This window comes from Primulina huaijiensis, chromosome 7 (genome assembly GCF_012295235.1).
Source record: "Primulina huaijiensis isolate GDHJ02 chromosome 7, ASM1229523v2, whole genome shotgun sequence".
Taxonomy (NCBI): Eukaryota; Viridiplantae; Streptophyta; class Magnoliopsida; order Lamiales; family Gesneriaceae; genus Primulina; species Primulina huaijiensis.
In genome coordinates, this window is record NC_133312.1 from 22940486 (window position 1) to 22956657 (window position 16172).

Sequence of the window (16172 nt, forward strand, 5' to 3'; positions counted from 1 at the left end):
TATATATACAGCTTTCGTATTGTTAATCATCGGCCGAGGATTAAGGATAATAAAAAAAAAACTCTGTCTAAACAGACAGACACACTTGAATAATCAGCCTATCGCTCCAAAGCAGAGTGAGAATTACAAAAAGAAATAAATTTTTTTTAAAAAAAAAATCCAGAGATCATAAGAACGAATCGAAAGTGTTTGTTCAGACAACATAAGCAATGAATAACACGAACCAGACATGACATGATCGAAATAAGCGTTTTCCCGTTTGAGATGAGCAAGAACCTCTGCGTCGGAGCGAGAGTCGTCGCGAAGCCAGTAGTAATTGTCGACTCTGAGGTCCCCAAACATCTCCATCTCATGCTTCACTTTCTTCGCCGATGGAGGTCCCATTGTCGACGAAGATAACACACTGGAAGTTCTTCTGTGAGGTGGAGAAAATGAGGAGGATTGAAAGTGGCAGCGATGGAGTCAAGTGCACTTGGTCATCAGTGAGTTTCATACCTAAATAAGTAAATAGATTTTTATTTATTTATTTATTTATTATTGTTAGTTTTTTTTTTTAATGGGAATAAAATAAGTAAAACAATATATAATATAAAATAGAAAAAAAAATATTAATGATGTTGCTGATATCCGAGATGGTAGCTGGAAGATCGGATCTTTACTTGGATAGCTTGGTTCGGAGCTTCGAAATTATTATGATATATCTTATCTTTTTATGATGATGAAATCTATTATTGTTATGTTTTAATTTGTACTTAGTAAATTTTTTGGACTAACGTAATAGCTTGAAAACTATGATAATCATGTAAATCGTGTTGAACATATCTTATGTGACAGTTTCGTCCGATTAAATATTTGTAATGTACCTACAATTTTGATTCATAACAAATCACAATTACATAAAATGTTCAAAGTTCAAACTATCTTATGATGAATGGTAAAAAATATTATTAAAATCAGTTAATGTATTTAATGATCATGATAAATTGATTTAAAAAAATATTAAATATGAAAACTAGATTATTTAAGTGAAATAATGAAAAAAAATAAAAAAAAATGATTAAAAATTATAAAAAAAAGGGTCCCACACTTATCAAGACATGCCACGTGGAGGTCCTCAGCAGCTCGAGTTCGCACCTCAGCAATTCCATATTCAACAACCACCGTCCACGGCGGCGCTTTCTAGTCTCCTCCACGACCAACTCCACCACATTCCATTACAACTCCAAAATGTCCGCTATTGTTCATTTCCCCAATCTCACTTCATCTCTCTGTTTCCATGCACCTCAGCGCACCCAATTCTTCATCCGCCCACCACCGATGACCCTCTCCAAACTCTCGCCACTCCGCCACCTTTCCCACCATCTCCGCCGCAGATTCGGAGTATCCGCCGCCGCTGTTAAACAAGACACCACTCTGTGGACACCTGCGCCGCTTGTGAAAATCTCCCCCGCCGCCGAATCGCTCTTCCATATAACAATTGACGTCTCTGATTCCCCCGAACTGGCCTCGTCTTACACCAAGGCTGGCCAGTATTTACAGCTCCGTCTGCAGGATCCTGACTCGAAACCTTCGTTTCTCGCCATTGCGTCGCCGCCATCCGTTTCTTGGTCGAAAGGTGTGTTCGAATTTCTTGTGAAATCGGTAGCCGGGTCCACAGCGGAACTGCTTTGCGGGCTACAGAAAGGTGATGTCGTGGAATTGAGTTCGGCCATGGGCAAGGGTTTTAATATCGACGAAATCTCCCCGGCTGAAAATTATCAAACGGTGCTTATTTTCGCTACGGGATCCGGAATCAGGTAAAGTGCAATCCAAATCAGTTAAAAGTGAAAAGAAATTTATTGAATTTTTTTTAGGTTTCTTGGGGAATATTTGTCTTTTTTTGAAGTTTGAAGGTGAAGATTTTATTTCATTGTTTTCCTCTTTTCATTTGACTGCATGTAGGTTCTGATTGTTTGCATGCTTAGCTTCGATTTGGTCTTCAATTGTGCCGCGATCAGTAAATATGCTACAGCCCTAATCCCTTAATCTCTATGCATTTCGTGGGAACTTTTCTGCTTAATGTAGCAATCCATGCTGTGAACCACTTAAAATGGTTGATAATGTCGCCATATAGTAAAATGCATCAGTGTGACTAGATCAAGTTAGAGACTCGGAGTCTTGTTAAATACCCCACTCACAGGTGAGGATGCATATATCCATGGGAGCACCTGCGGCCTAGAAAAGGAGTAAGAGTTTCCCTGTAGCAGTTTCTGAACACATTTCTTCTGGTTCATATTTTTATAGTTTTTTCGGAAATTACAATTATGTAGTTGGTCGTGATTGACCTAACCAGGGATTTTGTGTGCTGTGAACTAAGTTTTACTTGTTATTCAAGTATTTTGTTACTATTACAAATATTGATATTCTGGGTTACAGGGACATCCCTTCACTTATTTCCTTGCTTAAAGTGTCTATTGCGTTGTCGCAAAATTAATCCTAACCATGTAGGCATGTACCATTTGATCTTGTTTTATTTTCGTTTTGTCTATCCATTGTTTACTTCCTTCTGTGATTATCACATGCAGCCCAATTCGATCTTTGATTGAAGCAGGCTTTGGTGCTGATAAGAGAGCTGACGTTAGACTCTATTATGGTGCCAGAAACCTTGATAGGATGGCATATCAGGTATTAGAATTTTGCTCATGAATTGAGGATTTTTCATGCACTTGAGCTTAGGAATTGAAATAGGCACTTAGGATTAAAATTTGGTAGTTTTGTTAGCTAATTTTATGCATTTTCTTTCCAGGAAAGGTTTAAAGAGTGGAAATCTACTGGAGTTGATATTGTGCAAGTGTTATCCCAGCCTGATAATAGTTGGACGGGGGGGCGAGGTTATGTGCAGGTGGTTATCACACTTATGTTTCAGGCAACATGCAATACCTTCTGTTTTTTAATTTGATTTATATTAAGACCTTTGCTTTTGCAGGCTGCATTTGCTAGAGAGAAAGGAATCTTTAGCCCTCAGTCCACTGGTGCGGTGCTCTGTGGTCAAAAACAGATGGCTGAGGTAAGGCATATCTTGCTGCCATTTATACTAGCATTAGCTGTATCGCTTTGATAGTGAGCAACCACGTCAGTGGGTGTGTGTTCCTCTGTACAATCAAATGGCAGAGTCACTCCAACACGGTGGCTTTTGCTTGATAGTGCCCTGGATCATGAAACCAGCATTCTTATCAAATTCTTAGGCAGTTTGCCACAGCGTATGTAAAACGCCGGTGTGGTGATGACACCGCATGAATTCATGTGGGATTCCCCACTTATTTTGGGGATCCAATGGTCCCTGCTTCAAGTGGAGTATAGTTTGACCCCTAGTTTTTAATTGTAGTTTTGGATACTTGTGGTGCAATTGAAATGTCCATTAATCGTACACATGACACATGGCTCAAAGTCTGATTGGAAATATACATTAATCGCACACATTGCTCAAAGTCTGATTTACTGTTTAAAATGCTCTCAAGATTCTAGTGTTTGAATTGTTTCATTTTATTTCCCGAATAAGTAATAGATACGAAGAGACAGTTTTAGCCTTGAAACATTTATTTTTGGGCGTAGTCTTTTGACCAAAAACATGTAAGTCTCAAGTTCATTAGTTTCCTCACCTGTTCTCATTTTCCAAAATTTAACATGATATGCGTGTGTTGGGAAATATGCATGAAAATGCAGGATTGTCATTCTGTTGTTGCGGTATCACCAACACTGAGTCACCACCGCGGTGCCAAAATGTTGATACAAAAAAAATGTTTCAAGACTTTATTCTTACCCCATGGTTTAGTTTTACGATAAGATTTTTTAAATTTAATTAAATAATCTTATTGGCGTGAATGATTGTCTTTGTACCATCGTAACTCCCATCAGTCTTACTTGCTAGCCTCGTCTTCAATGGTCTTTTGCCCCCCAAATTTCACTTCATTAAGAGAAGTGAGAAATGTTATAATTCTGAGTTACTTGTTTGCCCACTGGATAATAAATCGGATACTACAGTAGTCCTTCCTCACCGGTCAAGCTTTAAGTTTTGTGAAGCAACCATACAAGGCTGGATGAGAAACAAAATATGCTGATTTTCTTAAACACCTTGGGGATTTACAATGACATGTTCAAATTGAGACAAAAAATTACCTAGTAATAATATAGTTTAATGTCAAATCCATTGTCGCCATTTATGTAGCACAGATACTTCTTTTTTTTCTTTAAGTATCATACACGAATACGGATACGACACGCCATACCTGTGTCGGATACGGCGAAATAAGCGTCATTGATTTTTTGTATGTTTGACCAGTCTGATGCGTCTAGGATACGTCATGGACACGAGAGTGATACGTTTCGGCAACATAGGTCGCCAGAGTATTCTAATATTTTGGTGCTGCATTTATACCCATTTGATATATATATGTATTCTTTATTTTTTGATTCTAACAGGTCGGAAATCAATAAAAATACCTTGTCATAAAATAATTGCTTCCTTTATTTTCAGATACTAATATGCTGAAAATGGACCACTATTTGCGACTATTATAAAATAATTAAATTGGTGCTGTAAATTTAGAGCACTTGGAGATCAGTAAGGATTTGAACCCCACATTTGGACTCTATAGAGTCAGAAACATGGTCACTTGACTTGTTATTTGCGCCTCTTTGAAGTGTTATAATGATTATACAATTCTGATCATCTGTTTTTTTTCCTGGTCGAGTCATGGATGTTCCTGGTGTCAAAATTTCCATTTCTACGACACTTACCGGATAGTGACAATGGTATCTGCTTTTATTGCAGGAAGTCAGTTCAATTCTTGTGGCGGATGGAGTATCCGTCGACAAGATTTTAAAGAACTTCTGATAATATTCTATTGGGAGTAGGTTTCCACATTGTATTATTGTAATGATTCCAACATGTTCATTCATTTGCTCCATCCGAGCATCAAGGATCAGCTTATTAGAATCACGAAATAAAACCAATTTTGTCAGGTAAGGTTATTCATCCACAACTTTCCCACAAAAGCTTCCTCCAGATAGTATAGCTGTGCTTCGATGTGGTCCATATCAATGCAAACCAGGTGTGACAAAAAATGGACGAAGTGGGAATTTTATTTACTCTATTTGATGATTATTCACTGGCTTGGAAGCTGATGACTTTTGTTGGAAGTTGTCTTGAATTCTTATATTTATTTCCGAGAAAGAAAAGAAAAGGAAGTCTGATTTATTTTTGTGTACTTGGTACTATTATTGAAACGTCCATGTTCGTTTTTTTTTAAATATACTAGAATTTTTTTCTTTCTTTTCTTAAAATACTTTCGATCGATATTTATATATATATANTATATAATTTGCACTATTTAAAATAAACCAATCAACCTATTATTTAAAAATCTAAAAGAGCGTAGTGCAAAACGTAAAATCGTAAACCGTTGAACCAAATCTAAAACTAACTTTTTCAAAATAAAGTATAAGTATCTTAAATCATCTCAAAAACTCCTCAAAATCATAAAAGTCATAAACGTCATAAAATCTTTAAAATCATACTAATGTGGAAAACTAGCAAATGTCTTCGAATTATGTGCACCATTAGTCCCAGCTAGTTCAACCATCAAGTCCTCTCATATCATCATAAATATTATTCTCACCTGCAACACTCACACCTAGTGAGTCTATTGACTCGGAAAATCTTAATCATTATAACAAGTAATAGTTACAAGCAACAGTGAAAATATTTTTAATAAAAATAGATTTTCATGAATATACACAAAGTTTAAACTTTTTGTCTCTTCATCATAAACATATACATATACATTTCCTTTAAGACGAATTCCGTTCATTAATTGTAACTATCATTTCATCCTTCGGTCGATTGATCAATTTCAGCTGTAACCATGGTACCAGACGACGAGGCAACATTAACCACTTTTCCGTTATGTGCCTTGGCCTATAGTCGGCGGGATATCAGCGACACTCTCAACCGTCAACTGAGCATTGGCTTTACATATCATCGTATCTTTTCGATGGAAATTCGATCGTCGGGCTTCCTCTGGGGCTTTCTTCCAAAAACGAGCTCCTTCACGAATCCCACTTTCTTTACCGTCACAATTAAATTACTTCTTTCAAAAAAAAATTTATTTGTTTCCATCACTTTAGAAAAATACATTCAATAATATCTTTTTTTTCTTTTAAATCAAGCATTCAACACGTCTTTTAGCATTATCGTTTTTCATCATAAAATCCCATAAACTTTCAAAATAAACATTTTATCATTCATTACAGCATTTAGGGCACTGTCAGGACGTCTAACATTTTTCAGATGTAAAATGATCGTTTTGTCTATGAAACCCTAACTTTCTCAATGTATCTTTAAACCTTAAAACGACGACCCGAATCCATCCAAACTTAACATAATACCTTAAAATACACACATAAACATTTTATTGACGTCAACTTCATTTCATTGACGTCAACTTAAGCTCATCGACTAAATTCTCAATTTGTTTTAAAACTTAAATGTGTGTTTCGGTTTTAACCCAAATTGACTCAAAATTTAACCAAATTTGAACTATAGCTTATNAACTATCATTTCATCCTTCGGTCGATTGATCAATTTCAGCTGTAACCATGGTACCAGACGACGAGGCAACATTAACCACTTTTCCGTTATGTGCCTTGGCCTATAGTCGGCGGGATATCAGCGACACTCTCAACCGTCAACTGAGCATTGGCTTTACATATCATCGTATCTTTTCGATGGAAATTCGATCGTCGGGCTTCCTCTGGGGCTTTCTTCCAAAAACGAGCTCCTTCACGAATCCCACTTTCTTTACCGTCACAATTAAATTACTTCTTTCAAAAAAAAATTTATTTGTTTCCATCACTTTAGAAAAATACATTCAATAATATCTTTTTTTTCTTTTAAATCAAGCATTCAACACGTCTTTTAGCATTATCGTTTTTCATCATAAAATCCCATAAACTTTCAAAATAAACATTTTATCATTCATTACAGCATTTAGGGCACTGTCAGGACGTCTAACATTTTTCAGATGTAAAATGATCGTTTTGTCTATGAAACCCTAACTTTCTCAATGTATCTTTAAACCTTAAAACGACGACCCGAATCCATCCAAACTTAACATAATACCTTAAAATACACACATAAACATTTTATTGACGTCAACTTCATTTCATTGACGTCAACTTAAGCTCATCGACTAAATTCTCAATTTGTTTTAAAACTTAAATGTGTGTTTCGGTTTTAACCCAAATTGACTCAAAATTTAACCAAATTTGAACTATAGCTTATTAACACCTAACCATACCCTATGCAACCAAAATCAAACCATTTAGAACCCTTGAACAAGCCTAGATACCTGCTGGAAAATTCTGCACTAATTCGAAAAGTCTAACTTGAACATATACCATGATTTCCTTCAAGCCTAGACCCTAACCACCATGTCCAGACCCTAACCAACCATTCTAGGACCCTGCTCAAGCCCTTGACAAGCTACTGGACCAGCCCTACAGCAGCTAGCACTTTCAACCATCAGTCGTGCCCTTCAAGCTTGCGCGACCCAACCTAGCGTCCCATGTCCTAGCCCTTGCACCAGCCATCCCTTAGCCTATCTAAGACCATGACTCGACCCCTTAGGGACCTCTGGACGTGACTTAACAGCATCCCACAGCCTGCCCCTTCAAGCCATCTAAAATCGAAACCCTAGTCTTGTTAAAACCCAAATTTTCGTTCAGCATGTTGCCCTATCTTGTACAGCCCTTAACCATGCCCTTATGGACCCTTAAATATATTGAAAAACGTCCCTTCCCATAGCTCTACCATGGCAGCTCCTTTGTACATCATAATCATGGATTTAAAAACATAAAAACTCAAGTTTTGTTCATGTTATGTCATAAAAACGAAAAATATAAGAAAGTGAATCATGTTTTCATGCACACATGTATTAACACATATAATATGGTACGAACGATGAGTGAACGAAGATTATGGCGTGTCTTTGCATATTCCACGCACGAAAAACAATCATTGACGCGAGGGACGTTGGCGGAGAGACGGGAGAGAAGATCTTGCTGAAATTCCTTCAAATCCACGTGAATAGATTTAAAAAAATGTGTGGTGTGTGTTTGTGTGCTGATGGTGGAAAAAGCCCTAGGCTTCTAGTATTTTAAACATGTGGTTTGAAGTGTATTGAGTTTAGGAAACTCTATCTTTTGATATAAATAATTAGGTAGAAAGCTAGACTCAATAACCTTATTATAATAGGCCCATTATAGTGTATGTAATATATTTTGTTTAGGAAAATTTTCAAAAATATTAGCCGAGTTCCCAGAAAGTTCTTATTTTCTTCAAAATTCGATTACTGGTTTAAAATTCAACTCGGCGTGTAACAACATATCAAAAACCACCATTTTCAAAAATACCATTTAAAATATACCATACATTAAATAATTAAAAAATAATCATTTAATAAAAATATTTTTCCTTTATGGTCCTCAATCTCCGTTCCTCGATCACGTCTCGAATAACTTTTAAAAACACAGTTTTATGCATCCTAATAGAAAACTCTATTTTAAACATGTAAACATGTCCATCACATTTGATCAATGCAATTAAAACAATTCCATTGGTCATTTTCTATTTTTCTTATATTTGCATGCAGTTAGATTACATTATCATATTTTAGACCTTACAATTATCGTTGACTGAAGTTTTCTATGTGAATTTTCATGTCATATAAAGAAAGAGTGATCAGCAAAAGATTATCATAATCAGACTATTAAATTGAATCATGCTTAGTTATAAATTATAGCATCATTATATTACTTTCTTAGCTTCCGTCTTCTCTTCTTTAATTATACTATTTTTATTTTTTGGCATTTTGTTCATCTCGTTTGATTAGCTCCGGATCAAACTTTCTCGCCAGTGGGTTCGAATCGTCCTCATTTATTAAAAACATTATTTATTCTTAGAATTTGTAAAGAGGACATGGAGTATGTTTTATCTTATCGATACGACGATATTCAATAATCTTCTTGTTTTCGAGTATCAACTTTATTGAGTCGAGCCTAGTCTAGTTGTGATTGATGTTATTTGATAGTTGATAGTAGTTTTGATTGTGGTATTATCTCTCATTTCCAGTTATGGTTGGTTCACAAATGCTCTTATACGCTACTAAATGGAAACTTAGTTGATTTTATTATTTGCTCGATAGTTTATAATTCAAATATGATAACATGAATACCATATAGTAAAAAAATAAACAAATAATCCAGGGAGTTATTGAATATTGTGAAATGAAAACAGGAGAAGGGCTTGTAAGTCAAATGCTATTAAGCTGGCAGTTGAGTTCAACCCCTTCCGAGGGCATTAGTGTAAATTCGATAGTCGTTGTCTAAAAACAAAGTAGAGTTGAATATAAATTTCACAAACCTTCGAGATTTGTTTAACAATTTTTTCGATTAAAAAAATTCAATATAATAATTCAATTTATCAAAAATTTTAAAGAAATTAATAGACATTTTTTTATGAAATAATAATAAAATGTTATTTAATGTTATTTTTCTGTGCGATATATAAAGTCGGGAGAATTTGACTAATTTAACAGTCGTTAATTAAATAGTCGTAAATGACGTTAATTTAGATATTTTAATTTTAAATAATCTTCTTTTAATTTTATAATCAACAATCTTTTCCAAAGCATAGATCGCAAAGCGCTTCGTCGACGGAAGAAAAAAGACTTGATAACTCCTCCACGGTTTCATTCTGAATATATATATACTACAGCTACTACTCCGATCCTCCACCGCCGCCACCGCATGGCGTCGTCGACGACCACCTTGAACGTCATGCTTGCGATCGTTGAGAAGAAAACGAACTCGATCGATTTCTACAGGCCGCTACGTAACTTTATAGTGATTAACTACTCCGAGCGCGAGGCGCAGGATTTGGAGGACGATCTCCAGACACTAAAGCAGCTCCGCTCCGACATCGAGAGAGGAGGCTCCTCCGATTCTCCTTCTGCACGCCGTGACATCATGCGGAATTACTATAAGGCCCTTTGTGCGGTGGAATCAAGGTTCCCTATCTCGCCGGACAAGGATCACGTCAACACGGTGTCCTTTACGTGGTTTGACGCGTTTAAGAGCAAACAGAAGGCTACGCAACAGAATGTTCATTTAGGTGGGTAATTTGTTTATTTTTTCACGACTATTTTGGAATTTATTTTGTTATTTGATTGGGAGAAGGATATTTGAACGAATGATTGGAGATTGCTGAATTTTATAGTGAAGCTCCAGCTGCTAAAGCTTTTAAATGTGGTGATGCTGAATATGATAGTAAACCAGTGTGGTGGATTTTGAAATACATTATATAATTCTTTTTCCTGCAATGAAGGATGTTAGGGGATTTAAGTTTGCCGGCGTTGACCGATCCAACCCCAAATGAAAGGAAAAGATACAAACACACTGAAATTAGAGCTTTTGAAAAAAAGAGTTAATTTTTCTGATATCGGATAATAGATACTTTCTTGCATACGAAATACAATCAGTTGCTATTTTTCAAAGGATTTCATCCTTATAGGTATCTAATTTATGTAGAAAAAGCTGCGGTATTGTTTAATTTGGGGGCAGTGCACAGTCAAATTGGACTAAGCTCCGACCGATCTACTGTGGAGGGAAGGCGGCAGGCTTCACATTCATTTATAGCGGCTGCTGGGGCGTTTGCATTTTTGAGGGATAATGTGTCCATGAAAGCATCAATGGGAAGCTCAACCACTCTGGATTTGTCAGTGGCATGTGTAGGGATGCTGGAGAGGTTGATGTTGGCTCAGGCTCAGGAGTGTGTGTATGAGAATACCATAGCCAAGGGAAGCAGTCCTGGAGTCTGTGCAAAGATTTCTAGACAGGTTATTGTGCAACTTGCGATTCTATCACCTTCTTTCTAATTTGTTTCTATATTGATTGGATGTTGGTTGATGTTTCCTAGATTAATGAAATAAATCACGCTCCTTAATTTTGCTGCTCTTGTACCTGGATTAGGATTTTTTGTGGGCGTGAATAAAGTTTGAAGAAATATGAACCTCCGAATGGCTCAAAAAACAGTGTTGGACACCCAAAAAAATCATAGTATCTGTGCTTCTTGGTTACTCTGAACTGGAATGTTCTAAATTTCTAATTCTAAATTTGTTTTTAGCGGTTGCAAGATGTCAAATATTGACTAGTGTTTAAACTAAATATGTGAAAAGAAGTATTGTCTGGCGTGTGGTGGAAGTGTTATGCTCGGTTTTTTAACGGCGTAAAATTGCTCAATGGGGCTCTCAGATTCGCCCCTTCCCATTTAGATTCTCGTAACTCAAATGCCGTATGACTTCAATGACCTTGCTTGCAGGTTGGGCTATTCTATGAAGAAGCCTTAGCCACACTGAATGTTGCCCCTTTGAACCACCATTTTGACAAGGCCTGGATCACTCATGTTCAGCTAAAGGCTGCTTTGTTTTATGCAGAGGCATGTTATAGATATAGTTTAGAGCTACATGAGAAAGAACTGATCGCGGAGGAGATTGCACGTTTGAAAAGTGGGGTTAATGTTTTGTCTGAAGCAAAAAAATCGTCTCCTAAACTTGCAGCCCAGCAGCTGTCTGATGCGATAAACAAGCTAGAAACTAGTTTAAATTGTAACCTGGAGAGGGCTGTGAAGGAGAATGATAGAGTGTACCTAATGAGGATTCCACCAGTCAACTCTTTATCACCACTTCCTAGCTTTTCTATGGTTAAGCCTCTCCCAATGGCTGAGGTTTTGGATGCTAGCCGGGAGAAGATGTTTGCCAGTATTGTTCCTGATAGCAGTGCGAAAGCACTCTCGAGGTACACTGAAATGGTTGATGACATCATTAGGATACAGGCAGAGAAATTGCAACAGGGAAGTGAACTAGCTCGGGTGAGACTTAAGGACATGGAATTGCCTGATTCAGTTATTGCTTTGGAAGGGAACATCACTTTGCCAACAGCTCTAAAAGAAGATGTAGAAGCAGTTCAAATATGCGGTGGATCAGCTAGTTTTGAAGGTGAGCTACAGCAACTTAAAGATTTGCGAAGGGTAAACCAGGAGTTGTTGGTTCAAACAGAGGAGCAGTTACAAAAAGAAGCAATAGAGGATGCACAATTTAGAAATCAATTTGGAACTCGGTGGACTAGGCCACAATCCAGTACCTTAACTAAGAACTTGCAGGACAGGTTAGATAGGTTTGCATCAAATTTGAAGCAAGCTGCTGAAAGCGATGCTCGTATTGAGAGATCTGTGAGAGAACATTCTGGACTCATGTCAATACTCGACTATCATCCGGTAATAGAACTTAATTCGATGATATTTCTCTGGACTTCACAAGGCTTATGCCTTGTGATGTTAGCTTTGTGCTAATGGCTTGATATGTCCATGTTGGTGATGTAGTTAGTTATCCCAGGGTAAATATTCATTGAACGCATCAACTATCTGAACGCATGCACGCCTTTCACTTTCTGCATGTTTTATTTAGATGACCATTGATGAATTCATTATGGTATACTTTAAAGTAGTTTTCTGGCTTGCAGAATGTGGAAAACGTCTGAGGCCTTAATATGTCCCAGTGTTTTTTCTAACCCAGTTTTAACACAGCACTTTAATTGTTATTGAGATGGTTTTCAGTTAAATGGGCTTTGAGTTCTTCATTTTCAGTTTCCCTTTTAGTGATATAGCCACTATTTAGTTGAATTAGGCACAATTATATCTGTATTTTTCTATATCATGATCTATCATAATCAAATAAACCTATAGCTGGATCTGTCCTTGACAAACGAAATTCTGCAACTTTAATTTTCCATTTTGAGGAGCAGCATATTTATGACTTTTTTTTTTTATCAAACAACTGACTCTATTTAAAATTTTACTTTTGATAGATTGAATCTGCGCTTCCAAGTCTTGCAAGACCAATTATGTCTTTGGACGTCAATGAAGATGCTGTAGTGGGAGTCCTGAAGCAGAGCTTGGTAAATTAATCTACTTGAGGCTTAGTTGACGTGCAAATCACTTACCTAATAGAGTTTTTGTTGAATGTCCTACTGAAAGATGAAAACTAATTTATGAGGCCTGATGGAAAATACTATAGCTAATTGATGTCTCAAACGATACAATAATTTTTGTTTCTTCTTTTGATTGATGAAAATATCTTGAAGATTGAAAAGTACAATTTCTAATTGTTTATTTTGGGTTCAGCAATGCAAGTTTCTGTCAATAATTTTTTTCTGAAGACTGCAGTGCATCTCAAATTGACAGCTTCTGTTTGCAGAGACAATTAGAGACTCTTGGTGCTCAGAGGGCTGGCCTCGAAGACATGCTGAAAGAGATGAAGAGGAAGGTAAATGGAATTGCAATTTTGCTTCTGGGTATTCGTGGTCTAATAAATTGATAATCTTGTGTTTTTTCTTCTTGAAAATGTGGCCGAGTTTTGGAACTGATGTAACTATGATTTCCAAGGACAACAAGAAAGGTGGTCGATGATTGGCTGTTCCGAATATAACAAATCTCGTGCTGTTTGACTTGACTTCTATTCTTTTTCATAGTTTACCTCTTACACTCATTTACCCTGGTTGTTTCACATCCCATTTAACTTATCATGCTTGTGAATATGTGGCTCAGGATGATATACTGCCCAAGTTGATGGCTTCCACTGGCTCCTCCCAAGAGGATCTGTTTAGAAAGGAGATATCAAAATACGATGGCATTTGTGAAGACATCGCTGAAAATCTCAAAGCTCAAGAGCAGCTTTTGATGCATATCCAGGTCTGGATGTAGTTAGTTTTGTTGTGTGTTCCTTTTCCTGTGGTTTTTTTTCTCTTGAGGATTATTGTAAGATTGTAGCTGTTGTGTTTTTATCTAGATCTATAAACTTGTATTCTGATACATTTTCTTCTTTACATGGCACCTTTTGGTCTGAGCATTGGAAGAAAAGATGACTATTAAGTTGGCTGTTTTATGGAGTATGAATCCTGTTAGTTTTGGGAAAATTGTCTCCCCATTGGGTGGACTAAGAAAATTCGAAGAGGGGGCACCTTTGTGTATCCATCATAGGTTTTTCCAAATATTAGTTAACACTTTACTAGTAAATACCTGTAATGCAGTTTATGAACAACTGTAACCATTGGTAAGTGGAAGGATATCACCTGTCTCGTGTTCTGTGAATCTAAATGCGAGTGCTTGTACACAGGTTAATAAAGATGTCGTTTAGAGATGCAAATTTTCCATCATACTGATGTGAACATTAGCTTGTTTCTTCTTTTTCATTTTTTCTGTATGATTATTTATTTCATTGGTATTACTTATTTTAATACTTTTTAGAGAACTGGTAAGCTATTTTAACATGATTTTATATGATATCTTGAACAGGGCCAAAATGATAAGTTCGCTGCCATCTTTAATGTTGAAGATTATAAAGGTATGGCTTTGTCTCGCTTCTACAGGGAAAAAAGCTCCAACACAAAACTTGCTTATTTTGATGATTTATCTGCAAGTGTTTATTTTCGGATGTCAGTGTATCTTACATATCATCTTAGTAGTGGTACTTGGTGAACTGACATCTTAGATGAGATTTGGTGACAAATAGTTTCTTCTCCGTATGTCCTCTGCTAGGCATTTGTTATTTCAATTTTAAACAGTTTCTCCATTACTTGTTTTTTTCCTTGGATCCACGTCCATAGAGTTGTAGGTGCTGTGCTCAAACTGAACTCGGTGAATAAGAAAAAAACAGCCTTTATGCAAAAATAGACTTGAAGTTGGATTTCTTTCTTATCAGAAATTTGTTCTACATCGTGAAAATTACTGGAAACACTTGTTGCTCTGTCGATACTCTTGGCGAGTTATTTTATCAAACATGCTTTATGTAAATATTTCTTCCCACATTCCTCAGCATCTCGTGAGAAGGGCTACAAACAGATTGAAGCTGCCATAGCCAAATTTCGAGAAATTAAGGAGAACATTAATGAAGGATTAAAGTTTTATGTTCTCCTTCAGGTATGAAAATAGGCTGCTTTGCATATATGGTGTGAACTTGTTTATTAGAGAAGTTGGAATTGATTCTGCTGTTTGAAATCTAAAAATTTAAATGATCTTGCCCGTAGATCTAACTTAAGTTATCCTGTGTCCAACTACTTCTCTTGAAAACTAAATGATTTTCAGTTTTAATGAAACTGGTGACTTAATAGTCAATGAAGGCCAAATGGCGTGTGGGCTGAAGTTTAGCTTTAATCCTTCCTTTTGGGACCTCTGGCAATGGTCACACCCCTAGTTAAGCGTTCAGGGTTTCAATGCATAATTATCTTTCTGGATTAATTTTTTAAAGTCAAGATAATTGCCTCGTGTTTTCTTCTTCTTGTTTGATTGTCAAGGATTGATTTCATCAGTAGTCACTGGTTATGTTTTTTTTTTTTAATCTGATAACAGGAAGCTATAACAAATGTAAAGCAGCAGTGCAGTGATTTTGTGATGACTAGAAATATCCAGTGTCGAGAAATGATTGACGATGTTCAGCGGAAGATATCCGGTCTTAGTTTCCAGGATAATAAAAACACTTCTGGGTACTCATATCCGTCTGTTGGACAACCACACAGAACCAATTCTCAACAGCAACCTGACCTAGTAGCCATGTCCACTTCATCTTATGCGCAAAGCCCCACTTACCAGCCGCCTCAGCAACCATCGATGTACGCATATTCTCAAACTCCTTACGGCACCCCACAACAACAGCATCCTTCATATCATTCAACTGTTTCAAGTTCTCCTTACCCTCCTCCTCAACACCTACCGCCTTCAGTGAACCATGAATATGGGCAACCTGCCTATCCTGGCCCTGGATGGCAGGGCCCATACTACAACCAAGCACCCCCTCAGCAAAGAGGATATATTCCCAACCCCCCATATACTGTTCCGTCTCCATATCCACCGTCTCACTACAGGCAGTGATGTTGTACCTATATATGTTTTTTTTTGTTTCATCTGCAAATCTCTCGTGTTTTTCTAGTCTCGGTAGAACGAATCCTGGGAATGGCTCTAGTTCATTATTTTAACATATGTAAAAAAAATAAATATTGTTATATAGAGAATGCTACTTCTCTCA

At 36.7% G+C, this 16172-nt stretch overlaps 3 protein-coding genes across 6 annotated transcripts in view; 2 read left to right on the plus strand and 1 right to left on the minus strand.

The window, feature by feature from the left end:
* Positions 1-497, minus strand: part of LOC140980628 (uncharacterized) — a 9160-nt gene extending 8663 nt beyond the window's left edge. For both annotated transcript variants that reach the window (XM_073446577.1, XM_073446576.1), the window contains exon 1: positions 225-497. In XM_073446577.1, coding sequence (XP_073302678.1) covers positions 225-384 — 160 coding nt within the window. In that variant the 5' untranslated portion in view covers positions 385-497. The remainder of the gene's footprint in view (positions 1-224) is intronic.
* A 623-nt stretch (positions 498-1120) lies between these two features.
* LOC140981187 (fruit protein pKIWI502-like) lies at positions 1121-5240 on the plus strand. Of its 2 annotated transcripts, XM_073447496.1 has the most exons (6): positions 1121-1796; positions 2565-2664; positions 2786-2881; positions 2966-3046; positions 4811-4889; positions 5002-5240. In XM_073447496.1, the coding sequence occupies exons 1-5, from the start codon at positions 1228-1230 to the stop codon at positions 4871-4873; spliced, it is 909 nt and encodes a 302-aa protein (XP_073303597.1). In that variant the 5' UTR covers positions 1121-1227; the 3' UTR covers positions 4874-4889; positions 5002-5240. The 2 variants fall into 2 exon arrangements, with proteins under 2 accessions (XP_073303597.1, XP_073303596.1); XM_073447495.1 differs by having other exon boundaries at positions 1122-1796; positions 4811-5240.
* A 4477-nt stretch (positions 5241-9717) lies between these two features.
* On the plus strand, positions 9718-16172 carry LOC140980634 (vacuolar-sorting protein BRO1-like). 2 transcript variants are annotated; one of them, XM_073446585.1, is made up of 9 exons: positions 9718-10210; positions 10627-10934; positions 11417-12370; positions 12961-13050; positions 13350-13418; positions 13700-13843; positions 14447-14495; positions 14967-15070; positions 15500-16172. In XM_073446585.1, the coding sequence occupies exons 1-9, from the start codon at positions 9847-9849 to the stop codon at positions 16016-16018; spliced, it is 2601 nt and encodes an 866-aa protein (XP_073302686.1). In that variant the 5' UTR covers positions 9718-9846; the 3' UTR covers positions 16019-16172. The 2 variants fall into 2 exon arrangements, with proteins under 2 accessions (XP_073302686.1, XP_073302687.1); XM_073446586.1 differs by having other exon boundaries at positions 10087-10210; positions 10610-10934.